The sequence below is a fragment of the Equus przewalskii genome, chromosome 20 (assembly GCF_037783145.1).
Source record: "Equus przewalskii isolate Varuska chromosome 20, EquPr2, whole genome shotgun sequence".
Lineage (NCBI taxonomy): Eukaryota > Metazoa > Chordata > Mammalia > Perissodactyla > Equidae > Equus > Equus przewalskii.
In genome coordinates this window covers 14,089,755-14,103,809 of record NC_091850.1, presented here as the reverse complement: position 1 = coordinate 14,103,809, position 14,055 = coordinate 14,089,755, and the positions used below count along the sequence as shown (strand labels likewise).

The following is a 14,055-nucleotide window of genomic DNA, read 5'->3' as shown; positions in this document are numbered from 1 at the left end:
AAGTGCTCATGTTCTGATTGAGGGCCGGGTTTTCCGGTTTGGATCCTGGGGGCAGACATGGCACTGCTTGGAAAGCCATGCTGTGGTAGGCGTCCCACATATCAAGTACAGGAAGATGGGCACGGTTGTTAGCTCAGGGCCAGTCTTCCTCAGCAAAAAGAGGAGGATTGGCAGCAGTTAGCTCAAGGCTAATCTTCCTAAAAAATAAATGAATAAATAAATTGTAACTCTCAGGATAGTCTTTTGTTCTAATATTTGTCAGAGCCCTTCAAAAGCATAGGATCACCTGTGGTGCTGCAGGCAGGTCATTTCACTTTTTGGGGATCTAATTTTTTATCCAGAAAATGGGAGGATTGAGCTAGATTATCTGTAAGATCCCTTCTTCATGTATTAGTCTGTCATTTTTTAAATGCTACGGGAGTTCAACACATAGATGTTTGTCACGAACCTCCTTCTGCTCCTTAGCTGGACTTGGCTCTGAGATATAAGCTTAGCTCAGAGCTGGGCCCCTAGCCACTGAAGGCATGCAGGCTGACTGTCACAGGTACCCTGGCTGGGTGCCAACACTATGCTCTTCCGCCTCACCCCTCAACCTCTCACCTCCATCCCCCAAATACACACATTCACTCCACACTTTTGCAGGTCTAAGAAGGTGCTGAGGGCCACTCTCTGTTCTCAGAGTCAGCACAGTAGATTGACTCTCTTTTGACAGGTCAAAAGCATAGAGGTAAGAAACTTAATATCTAAACTCCACACAATTAAATCACATCTTAATTATAAAATTGCTTTCAAAAGTTGTAATAGCTTTACAAGAGTAATGATATTTTTTTTCCTTTTCCTCCCAAAGCCCCCCTGGTACATAGTTGTGTATGTTTAGTTGTGGGTCCTTCTAGTTGTGGCATGATTTTTAAAAAAATATAGTGATATCTATCTCTTTGGAAGTACGTATACCACGGCTTAACAAAGATGTAGGTCACATAACATTTACCCCAGGATACCAATCTGAATCCTGTGGGTGAATAGGCACTTTGTACGAAATGTGGGGATTATTCTTTAGTACTCCTCTGTTTTTCTCATAATTTGCATAATTATAATCTGTTATTCTAAAACTGTCTTCTCTGAACTGGAAATATATACATTTCATGAAAAAAATCTGAATTTGATACAAAACTCCTTAATAATATTTCTAGTGCATAAAATGAATTAGAATTTTCTGAAAATATTGACAGTTTCCAAATTAAAAAGTGCTGTACGAATAGATGTAAGTAACCAGTAGTACCACGAGAGGACCATATGTAGCAGCCTTCTTCCCAAGCAAGGCCAACAGGGACAACAACAGCAAAGTTCAGTGAAACTTCTTTGTGAGACATTATAAAGCATACTGTTTTTAAGCAACATTACTTTTTATGAGAAAAACTATGGGCAGGAGTCCAGACTTTGGAATCAGATAACCCAGAGTTTTAAATCCTGGTCCAACATCTTACTAGCTAGGTGTCTGTAAGCAAAATACTTAACCTCTCTACATATAAATTTTCTTCTTTGTAAAATAAGGTTAATAATACTACCTTGCAATATTATTGAGGATTAGATGTAATAATATAGACGAAGTCCTTACCACTGAGTAGGTGTTGAAGAAAGGGTGGCTATCATTAATAATATGATATTTATGTTACAGAAAGAAAGCATAATTTTCTTTTCATTCATTTGGAGGGCAATTTATTAATTTTTTTTACAAAGCATCTTATTTATGTTGATTATGTATGAGGTTGGAAACATCATGAGCAGGAATGAGTTAAAATGATTTCTCCTTTTAATTAAAAAGAAATCAATAACATCATGGGAATGTTTAATTTCTTCCAAAGAGAACACTAGACAATCAATAGCATTTCTTGATATGGATGCTGCACAAAACCAGTCCTAACACAGTGAGCCAGACAAAGGTAACAGGGCTCAGGCCAGAAACCTCCTGGTTGACTGGAAATAGACCTAGAAACAACTATGATTAGACACCCGGCCACATCCTTGCACTGTGGATTTGAGTAAAGTTTGCATGAGGGAGTAAGTGAACCCCCAGAAGTATCCTCATCTCTTCTACCAAGTCTCAGTCATTTTATGTTTCAGTGTAATTCCTAACAGAGAGATGGTAACAGTGGTGGAAACAAAATGTCGATTGCTATTTTTTATTGAACCAACATCATCATTACTAATTAATACTTAATTAACTATTCTTGTTCTTGGCTCTCTTTTAGCCAAATAAATTATCCCCATTTGACTCTACTTGCTAGAATTTTACTGTTTAATAGAGCTGACACAGACACGGATTGATAACAACAAACTGAATAATAGATAAACTAGATAAATACAATAAACTAGGTACATACAAACAACAAAGTGAATACTAGTAAATATTAAATAAACACAGGGTAGCAAAAAGCCTATCGATAATGATTAGTGATGTGAGACAATGGAAAGAAAGTTGAATTCAAAGAGAAAAATTTACGAGTTCTCATCCCAGCTATCCCTCTAGTGCTCTGTGTGACCCAGCATAAATCACCTTCTCTGGGCCTCAGGACCTTTGAGCCTACTCTACATTCTAATATGGGGAAATGCTCATGTTACATAGTCCATGACATTCACCGGGGGCTCCTCTGCCTTCTATTAACTATATTCCTCCTTTTAAAATCATTTTAGTATCAATTCCTAACCCCAGATTCATGTGTAAGTGGAGAACGCTTCCCTCTTTCTCTGTTTCCTCAATAAGAGCCAGAATATCCTGTTTTTGGCAACACTTTGATTTTAAGGCTTTGATTGCTGTTAAATTACCCTGGGAATGGGTAAATTTTTAAATAATGAGACACTGCCATTTCAGCAAAATTGTAAAGGGGAAAAAGCAGCAAGCTTTATCTTATAGCTCCCCTGATGCCCTGTGGTCGAGACTATCAAGCTGTCTCCCCTACCTGTTCATCTCTTCTTGTGTAACAGAATTCCCAGTTTTCAGTTGGGCACATGTTCACCCAGAATAGGGACTACATTTCCCAGCCTCCCTTGAAGCAAAGTATAATCACAAGATTAAGTTCTAGGCGCTGTAATATAGGAGCACTGGTGCACTTAAAGGGATGAGAAAAATGCCCTTCTTCATCCTTTCTTTCTTCTTGCCAGCTAGAATATGGATGTAAGTGCTGGAGCTCCAGCAGCCATATGGTGACCTTGGGAATTAAATTCATAGATGGTGACCTGATTTCAAGCAAAGCTAAAGTGCTCTTGATCTGACTTTAGGAGGATAATTAGCTCAAGTCCACTTTTGTTTAGCTGATTCTTGGCCAGCTTTTTTGACTCCTTCCACTCGCTTAAATACCCAACTAAAGGAGAAGAAACAGGACAGAACTAAGTTCGCCAAAACCTTTCACCACTCCAGTTTTTTTCGGAGGTCAACTTTCATGGGTTCTTCCACAGATAAAAAACATACTAGAAAATTGAGGAGATATATCATTTTAGTAAAATGTTAAGAAGGAAGGAACTTCTCAAAGAGTAGTAAATCTATAACGGTTCAACATTTGTAATATTTAAACATGTTCTGTGACATCAGACTCTTTAAATTTTGAGAAATTCAAAAGGTGATGATAGTACAAAACTTACAAGAAAGTCTTCTGAAGAAAGGGAAGCTCTAAGCAGCTGTGCAAATTTTTATTATTAAATGCCAAATAATTATATACATACAAGTGTCGCTATTACATTACTGGTACTTCTTGTGGAAAAGAATCATAAAGAGATGCACCTTTACCTAGTTCCCAATAAAAAAAAGTGCAGAAGTCTGACTTCAAATAATCTGCTACCATGAAGCATATTGATATTAGATTCCCTTTTACCTTTTAATTTTATTTGTTATTAGCGAATTTAAATGAAATTGCTCTCACCATCACATTACCTCAAATATGAGAGGAGCGTTGTTTTTTTTTTTTTTGGAGGAAGATTAGCCCTGAGCTAACATCTGCTGCCAATCCTCCTCTTTTTGCTGAGGAAGCCTGGCCCTGAGTTAACATCCATGCCCATCTTCCTCTACTTTATATGTGGGACGCCTGCCACAGCATGGCTTGCCAACTGGTGCCATGTCCGCACCCAGATCCCAACCAGAGAACCCCCAGCCACCGAAGCAGAACATGCGAATTTAACCTCTGCGCCACCAGGCCAGCCCCAGACAGGAGCATTTTAAAATGTATTTTCTGAGTAGTTATAAAAACTATTTCTCTGTGTGATATCACATTACATTATCACGGACTGCTACATTAGAAGACAGATCTTAGATGTTTCAAAAATGAAAAAACACAAAATAACCTAAAATTAACAAGATATCTTAAATACATATTGTTGCAGGAAGTCAACCTGTGATATTTTTGAGGTTTGTAACTTTGAAAAATTCTTACATGTAAATTCTTTAAGACAGCGTTTCTGGAATGATAGCAAAGGACCACTCACATCAGAATTGCTGGAGTGTTCATTTAGAATGGTAATTCCCAGACGCCTCATCACATCTAATGAATCACCATCCCTGCGCATGCCTTGAGAATACGTGTTCTAAACATCCTTCCCTAAGAGATTTTCAAGCACAGCTAAGTTTCAGAACTTCCGTTCTACTGCTTTGTCTAATGCAACGACGTTTCAAGCTGATTCAAGTTATTACTTCCAAGCTTCTGTGCCAGTATCGAATTCATCCTTTTCCCACTCTGCCTCCAACCATGATCATTTTGACCTCGTGCGAAAGGCAGGGATCATTACCGGACTGATTAACGTTTTCTCTTAAGGGGAGAAGGGTGTCTCCAGATAGGTACGGAGAACATGGATAGTCACACATGTTAGTCAATTGAGGGGAAAAGATAAGTGTAATAAAAGTACAGTTCGGAGGTTTCAAAATCATTTTTGAACTAGTGTGGGAGTACGATTGTAATGTAAGGAATGATGCTGTGTTAAAGGAAGGACAGGATAAATTAGTAAAGGTCTCCTATCTCATTCTGTGACGGTGCTTCTGGGCTCTGGTGATGAATGTGTTCATTTTATGCGACTTGCTTTGGGTAAATAACCCAGTGCCGTATCTGCTCTCCAGCCCGCAGCCGGCAGCGGCTGTGTGTGCGCGCTAATGACGGTGGAAGGTGCCTGGGGGAGGGCCTGGGGAGGGGCTGCCCGGCGCAATCGCGCCCCTGGCACTTCCTAACAGACTCAGCCCTTTCTCTGCAGCTGCCACTTGAAGACTCCACACTTTCCCCCCAGAGGAAAGGAGCCATCTATCTAAATCAGCTGTACTCTCCACATCCCTCGTTTCTCCCTCCGCCAACCGCCACCCCCACCCCTTCCATTGTGTTGTGCCTTTAGCTCCGCTTCCTGCGTAAGACCCTAACCTCATTTGTGGCAGGAGGGATTACTGAGAATTTCGGAACCTCGAGTTTCAATGGAGCTGTACGGAAAGGTAAGCAGAAGGGAGTTCCTCTGCATGCTCTTCGCGAAATCTCGCTTTGACGGACTTTGAGATGTGTGTGTGTGTGCGCGCGCGTCTTCTCAATGCAATTGTGCGAGTAAACCACTTTCTTTATGTGTGTCCTAGTCATCGTCTTTCTTCTCTGCGATTGTTCAATGAGATTGTAAAACCACCCCACTCAGCCTATGGAAATGCATAAACTTTCCAGATCCGGGATGGGGAGGTGTAGGACGGGGAGAGTCCTAGAACGCAGCGCAGGTTTCGTTTGTATTGGGAATTAGCACAAGCTAGAGCGTTTCCTAACCAGGAAATCACAATCTAGCGTCGGAAGGCGATAGGTAGCAAAGAAAAATCTCCAGCTGAGATGAGCTGGGGTCCCTTTCGCCTGCACCTTGCGAGGAAACGGGCTGGGAGGCTGAGATGGGTAACGACCGGCAGCGATTCCCAAGGAGGAGAAGGGAGGCTCCCCAGCCGGGTCGAACAGGAGGAGACAGCCTGTTTAAATGTCGGCGTGCCGGGAGATGTAGTTCACGGCTCTCCAGTTTGTAGGAAAGCTCCGCCGAACGAGACTACAAGTCCCAGGAGCTCGCGGGGCTCCTGGCCAGTACGCTTGTGCGGCTCCAGGCTCTGGGACAGCTCCGGTGCTGATGTTGGAGCCGGTTTGCGAACCCCAAGAGCGCAGAGTGTGGAGCGTGGAACGCGCGGGCTGTGCACGCTTGATCGGGCGCCCGGGCCAGCGCTGTTTTAGCCAACGAGAAAGAAAATTTGGGGAACAATGAGACACGAAGCTCCCATGCAGGTGGGTCTATACAGAAAGTGTGGCCTCGGGAGGAATTGAGAGAGATGCTTTCTACCTCGCTTCAAGCACAAACTGTACGGGACCTAGGGGATGGTCTAGGCGGCCACCCGCGGAGATACGGCTCTGACTCGGTCCTGGGGACAGAGTTGGGCTGTGATTGGAGCTATCTTGATGAAGGATAGGGGTATTCATTATCTTCCCAGGCTCCGCGAGGAGAGTGAGAGTGCTCCGTCTAAAATGTAAATCCGAGCAAACAAAAGTCAGAGGAACATGCAGTGTCTCGTATTGGCATTGATCTTCCCTCCTGGCTCCCCTGGTTTGTGATCACAGTGCAAACGGATGGACTTAAGGCCAGGTTCGAGGCCGCGAGCTCTCTACTGGAGTCTGGATAGAGCAAATTCCTCGTGACTAAGAGCGCGTTAAGAAAGGAGAAGCCAATGTTAGGGTCCCCCAAATACTGGTTATTCAAGTAGGATCCTAGCAGTGTCAGCGGAAAATAGCAAACACATTGGGGGTTGGCTCATCCCAGAAGTATGCCAGCCCTTGGTCGCTGTCCACACAACTGGTTTACTCCTGCGTTTCGAATAACCCCTTTGGGCTATCTTGAGTGATGTGCCCATTTGTTGTACGTTCTGATTCCCCATTTCAGTCACATTCTTAGCTTTGCTTCCTTCGACTCCAGTGCAAAGGTGTCTCTGCCTAAGCATCTTGCTTAAGTTTTGTTTTCAAGTGAAGATAAGGGATGCTCTCTCGTTTCTATGTATGACTAGTTAACTCTAAAGATCAGCCTGTGTGCATTAACGAAGCAGAGCGATCCCATCGCGTAACAGAAAGGCACTTTATGAATGGGATTGCGAGGAGAAAGGAACACACCATTTGGAACATGTTGTCTCTCTTGAGAACCCACTTCTGCTGCCAAATGCAACAATATAAATATTTGCCTTTAATTCTTGCTTGTACTTTTTCCAACTGTTTTCTTCATGAATCAAGGACTTTAAACATATGCTTCGATTTACTGTTAATTTATTGTATGAGTTATATATATTATTAAGATAGACACTGACTGGACTGTTAAATGAAAAAAAAAATCTGTAGAATTTAATTGTTTGTTGAAGGATTATATAATGGAAGCCCTCAAATAACCTTGAGTTATTGAAAATTTGAATTGTTCCAGACAACAGTGGCCCCATTGTGTATCTTCTAATACCCCTGTTTGTGACTTAGCTTTTCATTATAGACCTGACGTGAAAAGAATCTGGACAGACAATAAAGGCACAGGCTCTTGCAATCAAGATATATTGGCTTATGATAATTTTCCATCACTGGAGGTACTGCCAGGAGCCAACTGGCTAAGTTAATCATATTCTATTATAAGTAAACATTGACAGTAGACTTTAAAAGTAGATCGTTGGTATTTAAATCAATCCTATGTATGCACTGAAGTCTTTCTGTCAAAATAAACTACCAAAAAATTAATCATTCTGCATCTTAACTTTTATTTTCTTACAAGAGTTGCTTGGAATGTTCAGAAGGTCACTAAAATGTTACAGAACTGTATGAAATTAATGCCTTAGGAAACATTTTAAATTATTTAGAAATATTTTAAAATATTATAAAATATTTTGATTTATTTAGATAAATTTCATGTCAACTGTGTAATAGGCACTGTAATTCCATATTTTCGTCAGAACTTTAATGAAGAATAAATATGAAAGTAGGTAAAATTAATTTGCTTGTGGATAGATTTATTTTCATATTTATGGTGTAATTTATTCATTGGACTAGCTTTTTGAAATTTAAATGCCCAAATGCTATCATGAATAACATGTACATTTTAAGAAATGAAAGACTATTTTCTGTATTATATATAATTAAAACATTCATTGATTCAATTTAATGAGTAAATTGTTGTTATAGTGGCCCCCTCTCCATTATTATCAGGTTTTCAAACATCTATAATGATAGAAAGAATAAAAACTATAAACATGCTATATATTTTTCAAGTGGCAAGTCATGTCTCAGTGCCCATAGTTGTGAATCATAGTCACATTCCAGGTGACTTTGATATATGAAAATTCAAAAAAATAAATAGTTGACATTTCTTTTTTTTTCACTTAAACATTGAACCACATCATCACTTTAAATATATGTCCCCAAATTTTTACTTAGGTTTCTAGAAAATGAGTCACAAGCAAAACCTCATTCTATAGTTTCATTATCCTAGGGGATTCTTTTCCCCACTTAAAAATATTTAGTTCATTTGTTGATGTGAAACACAATGAGCTCTCTAATGGTTGATTTTCTAATTTATTTATGATATTTTCTTAAATCAAAGAAGCCTTTTTAAAAATTACGTAGTGTCTTTTAAAAGCACTTGACATGCCTATATAAATAGCTTGCTGTTCTGTTCAAGGTAGTTGTCTTTGATGTATGCATGTTTTCTGAAGAATATTTCTCTCTGAGTTGATGCACAATGAGGGATAATAATAGTTGTTTTTACAGTGACTATTAAAATAATATACAATGACAGTCTTGGATGTCTGTATTTCCTTTTTAGCTAAATACCAGGAATAGCATTTGGTAAGTGTTCCAAATGATGGGTTCGAATTTTAATGCAGGAGGTGGTCGTTTGTGTTTTTTCATTCAGTGCGTCCATAAATCCTGAGGGCCAAAAGAAATGAGAGTAGCAGTGCTCATGACTTGGGGCAAGACTGATGAACGAATTATCATTTGATTCAGGAGCCGGATTGAACAAATTCTAGTTTATCTACTGCTTTGTCTGTGCCAAGCACTGTGCTTTGCATTCAGATCTCATTATGTGTGTGTGTAAAATATAAAACAGTTCTAGAGGTCACCATTATCCTAATTACAGAAAAGATAACTGGAGCTTATTAAGATTAAATAACTTTCCCAACATGGTAGCCTCAAAATTCGGCCAGATCTCTGTCTAGAAAGGCCATCCTCTTTCTTCTCTTACTTTGGGTTCCCCAAGAAGACACAAAAGGGAGGTGTAAAGAATGAGGGCACTATGGATATAATTTGATTATTTGTTTGGTTCAGAAGAAACAAACTTGGTTAAGAAGAAAGAAAAGATTGTCTCTATTTTCTGTTTATAAAAATAAACTTGTGTCACCTGAACCAAGGCCAGCCCTAGTGGTCTAGTGGTTAAGATTCTGTGCTTTCACTGCCGCAGCCCGGGTTCGTTTCCCAGTCAGGAAACCACACCACTCATCTGTCGGTTGTCATTCTGTGGCAGCTGCTTGTTGCTGTGATGCTGAAAGTTATGCCACCAGTATTTCAAATACTAGCAGGGTCATCCATGGTGGACAGGTGTCAGTGGAGCTTCCAGACTAAGACTAGGAAGAAGGACCTGGCCACCCACTTCTGGAAAAATTGGCCATGGAAACCCTTTGAATAGCAGCAGAGCATTGTCTGAAATAGCAGATGGTGCAAAAGACCAGAGACCAGGCAGGGTGCAGCTTTGCTGTGCTGGGAGTCGGAATGGCACCAACAACAAGAACTAAACCAAAAATTTGAGGAGGTAAAAGTGGAATCCATTGTCTCTGGCTTAGTCTTCAATTTTGTTATCCATGAGCTTTCAGGGTCATCTCATAAATGCAGAGCCTTCTCACTATTTAGGAAACTTCAAAGAAAAACATCTACCCAAGGCCTGGAGCAGAGTGCCATAAAAAGGTTGTTTGGCTAAAACTGAGGAGGATTGAAGAAAGAATATAGATGTAGGCTGAAGATGAAGTTGAGATGAAAACCATAATAGATATTAAATAACCATGCTGTATACAAAAACAACTTACAAAGAATTAAAGTCCAAATATATCATTGTTTCATTTGGCTGTGGAAAGTACATGGTATTCTTGCACTTTGTTGTTTTGAATTCCTGACCCTATCCAACCTCAGTTTGGTTCCTTTATCTTTATAAGAAATGGAAATTTACTCCTCGTCTCTTATATAAACAGAGAAACCCCTTGTTGAACATTGCAGAAACAAGAACTTTCATACTCCGTTTGACCAAAGTCATGAAGTATTTACTTTTCTTCTGTAAAGGAAAGTGGAGGATAGAGAAGGGGGATTACCCTATAGTAAAAATAAACTTATGTGGTGTAAAAATAATTTTCCATTTCCACTTTTTCAGTCCAGGAAGTTGTAGATTTATTACATGATGTAACCACAATTTCCCCGTGGCCTTCTAAACTTAGATTGACACTAGAAATTCCTTTCCTGACCACCATATTCCAAGAAAGAAATATATTTAAATGCTAAGGAGTAGGTTTTCCTGGGACTGGTCTCATACCAAGGACACTCAACTTACTAAGTATAAACAGTGTGCCACCTGGAAAAGTGTTGTATGGGTTAAAGGTTATCTATTCAACCATTTTCCCATTTTTTCATTTATTAATTGGGTTCAAAGGTTCTAGAGGAACCATCTTAGCAGGTCATAGTTTATCACCAAGGGTAATGACCTGTGAGGATTAAATCTTTCAGTTTTATTTGTAATTATATAGATTTTTAGTATTTTTTATTTATTTATTTACAGTTTTTTGAGATATTTGTATACATGAAATGCACAAATCTTAAGTGAACGATTTGATGAATTTTGATAAATGGATACACCTGTATAAAACATGGCACTATGAAGATATAGAACATTTCCAATCAATCCCAAATGTTCCATCATTCATGTTCTTTTTCCAGTTAATCCACCAACACAATAAAGTCTTGACTTTTTTTCATCATAAATCAGTTCTATTTATTCTAAAACTTCATGTAGGTCTGTAAAACATACAACATGAACATACCGTAGAACATGCGCTATGTACTCTGGCTTATTTTGCTTGGTGTAATGTATATGGGATTCATTCATGTTGTTGCATGTATCAATAAACCATTCTGTTTTATTCATGAATATTATACTGTTGTATCAATCTACCATACTTTTTAAATCCATTCTCCTATTTATGGACTTTGAGGTAATTTTTAGTTTGAGGCTATTATGATGAAAGCTATAAATATTATCATTTTGGTCTTTTTATAATAATATGTTTTCATTTCTCTTGGGTAAATACCTAGAAATAGAATTGCTGGCGTAAAGGTTAAGTGTATGTTTAGCTTTATAAGAAATAGTCAAATCTTTAGCCAAAGTGGCAGTGCCATTTTACATTCTCACCAGCAATGTATGAGGTTCCAGTGGCTCCATATCCTCGACAACGTATTGCCTTTTTAATTATGGCCATTAAAGTGGTCTTTTTAATTTTGGCTACTTTCATGGGTGTTGTGTGGTATCTCATTGTGATTTGAATTTGAATTTTCCTTATAACAGGTGATGTTTAGCATACTTTCATATCTTTACTGGCCATTTGTATATCTTCCTTTGTGAAGTGTCTGGTTAGTCTCCTGTCTGTTATTGACGGTTGTCTTTTTATTGTTTAGTTGCAGGAGACCTTTTTATAATTTTGAAAATAGCTCTTTAAATATATTTTAAAATATTCTCTGCAAGTCTGTGGCTTGACTACTCCTACTCTTACTAGTGTCTTTTGACGAGAATTTTTTGATTTTGATGAAATCTAGTTTATTAATTAGAGGTGGAATCTATATAAGACTCTACAATTCCTTTGATCTCTTTGTCTCAACTCTGTCCTGAGACCTTGTTACATTTACTTATTATTTCTAGTAGGGTTTTTTAGATTCCTTAAGAATTTCTACATAAACAATCATATCGCTTGCAAATAGAGGCAGTTTAACTCTTCCTTTCCAATGACCTCCCTTTTTATTTCTATATTTTATTCTACAGGATAGGACATCAGGTACAGTGTTGAGAGTGTTGAGGAGAAGCGATGAGCAGAAATCGTTATCTTGCTCCTAATCTTAGGGGGAAAGCTTTCCATCTTTCACCACTAATATGAGGTTAGCTGTAGCTATTTCGCTGTTCTTGTTTTTGGTGTAGACACCCTTATCTTACTGAGGAAATTTCTTTTGATTCCTAGTTTGCTGAAAGTTTTGTTTTTAACACAAATGAGTGCTGAGTTTTGTCAAATACTTTTCTGCATCTATTGGGGTGATCACTTGGTTTATCTCCTTTATTCTGTTGGATTACATTGATTGATTTCTGAGTTAATCTGGCATTCCTTTGATAAACCCCAGTTACTCATGATATATTGTCATTTCTATGTATTGCTAGATTCAGTTGGATTATATTTTGTTGAGGATTTTTGCATTTAACTTCATTATGGATACTGGTCATGATTTTCTTTTAACGCCTTTATGAAGTTATAATACTGGAGTTGTGCAGGCCTTATAAAGAAGATGAGAAACTTCTGCTTTCAGCTCTCTGCTTTCTGAATGAGTTTGGTGTGTAAGATTGATATATTATGATCCTTAAAGTGTTTGATAGAGTTCATCAATGAAGGCATTGGAGCTTGAAGTTTACTTTGTGGAAATTTTTTTTAACAAATTCAACTTTTTTGGTATACAAATATCTCTATCTATCTATTATCCAACTGTCTATTCTTTCTGTCTGTCTGTCTATCTATCTATCCATTCACCCATCCATCTATCTCCCTTTAGTATATTGTGAATAGCAGGATAGTCCCCCTAAAGATGTTTATGGCCTAATCCCTGGAACATGTGAGTAAATTATGTTACAAAAAGGACTTTGCAGGTGTAGTTAATGTTCTAGACTTTAGGGAGAGTAACCTGTATTCTCAGGTGGGTCCAATCTAATCACGTGAGCCCTTAAAAGCAGAGAGCTTTCTCTTGCTGGAGTCAGAGATGTGGGGAAGGGGAGGTCAAAGATTTAAAGCATGAGGATGATTTGCTTGAAGATGAAGAAGGCTATATGTCAACGAAATAGGGATCTCAGTCCTACAACCACAAGCAACTAAATTCTTCCAATAACCTGAAAGCTTGGAAATGGAATATTCCCCAGAGTCTCAAGGTAGAAACCCAGCCCAGCTGACACATTGATTTTGATCTTAAGTAAGCCCTGAGCAGAGTGAGTAGAGGACCCAGTTGAGTCACACTGTGTCCAGACTTCTGATTCAATAAATAACAATTGGGTGTTGTTTTAAACATCCATTGTGGCAGCAATAGAAAGCTAATTATGCATATATAAAATTTTCTGTTTCATCTTGGATTTGTTTTGGTAAATTATGTTTTTCACTTCCTTTTTTAAATCTAAAGTTGTTCAAAATCTTTTTATTATCCTTTAATTTCTCTGGGATCTGTAATGATATCCTCTCTTTCATTCCTATTATTGACAATTTGAGAGTTCTCTGTCTCTCCAGTCTTACTAGATGTTTATCAATATTATTAATGTCTTCAAATAACCAAGTTTTGCTTTTGTTAACTATTCTGTTGTTTATTTTGTATTTTATTGATTTGGGCCTTTTAAAAATAACCGCAGTCTTTATACTTTAGTAGAACCTTTCTTTTTCAAGCTTCTTAGAGTAGAAATTATGATGACTGAGTTTATATACTTTTTTTCTAATAAACATAAGCATTTAAAATGATAAAGTATGGGGCCAGCCCCATGGCCGAGTGGTTAAGCTCACGTGCTCCACTTCAGTGGCCCAGGGTTTGACCAGTTTGGATCCTGGGCATGGATATAGCACCACTCATCAGGCCATGCTGAGGCAGCATCCCACATAGCACAACCAGAGGGGCCTAGGGCTAGAATATACAACTATGTACTGGGGGGCTTTGAGGAGAAGAAAAAGAAGAAGAAAAAAAGACTGACAACAGATGTTAGCCCAGGGCCAATCTTAAAAAAAAAATG

At 38.5% G+C, this 14,055-nt stretch overlaps 1 protein-coding gene across 2 annotated transcripts in view; it reads left to right on the top strand.

Annotated features, from left to right (window-relative positions):
• The first annotated feature begins 4,592 nt into the window (after positions 1 to 4,592).
• RAB3C (RAB3C, member RAS oncogene family) overlaps positions 4,593 to 14,055 on the top strand; it is a 273,620-nt gene continuing 264,157 nt past the window's right edge. Inside the window, exon 1 of one of the 2 annotated variants that reach the window (XM_070586868.1) lies at positions 4,593 to 5,458. In XM_070586868.1, the coding sequence (XP_070442969.1) occupies positions 5,441 to 5,458 (18 nt within the window). In that variant the 5' untranslated portion in view covers positions 4,593 to 5,440. Of the gene's footprint in view, positions 5,459 to 6,047; positions 6,267 to 14,055 lie in introns of those variants that run through there. The other variant, XM_070586867.1, reaches the window with a different exon arrangement.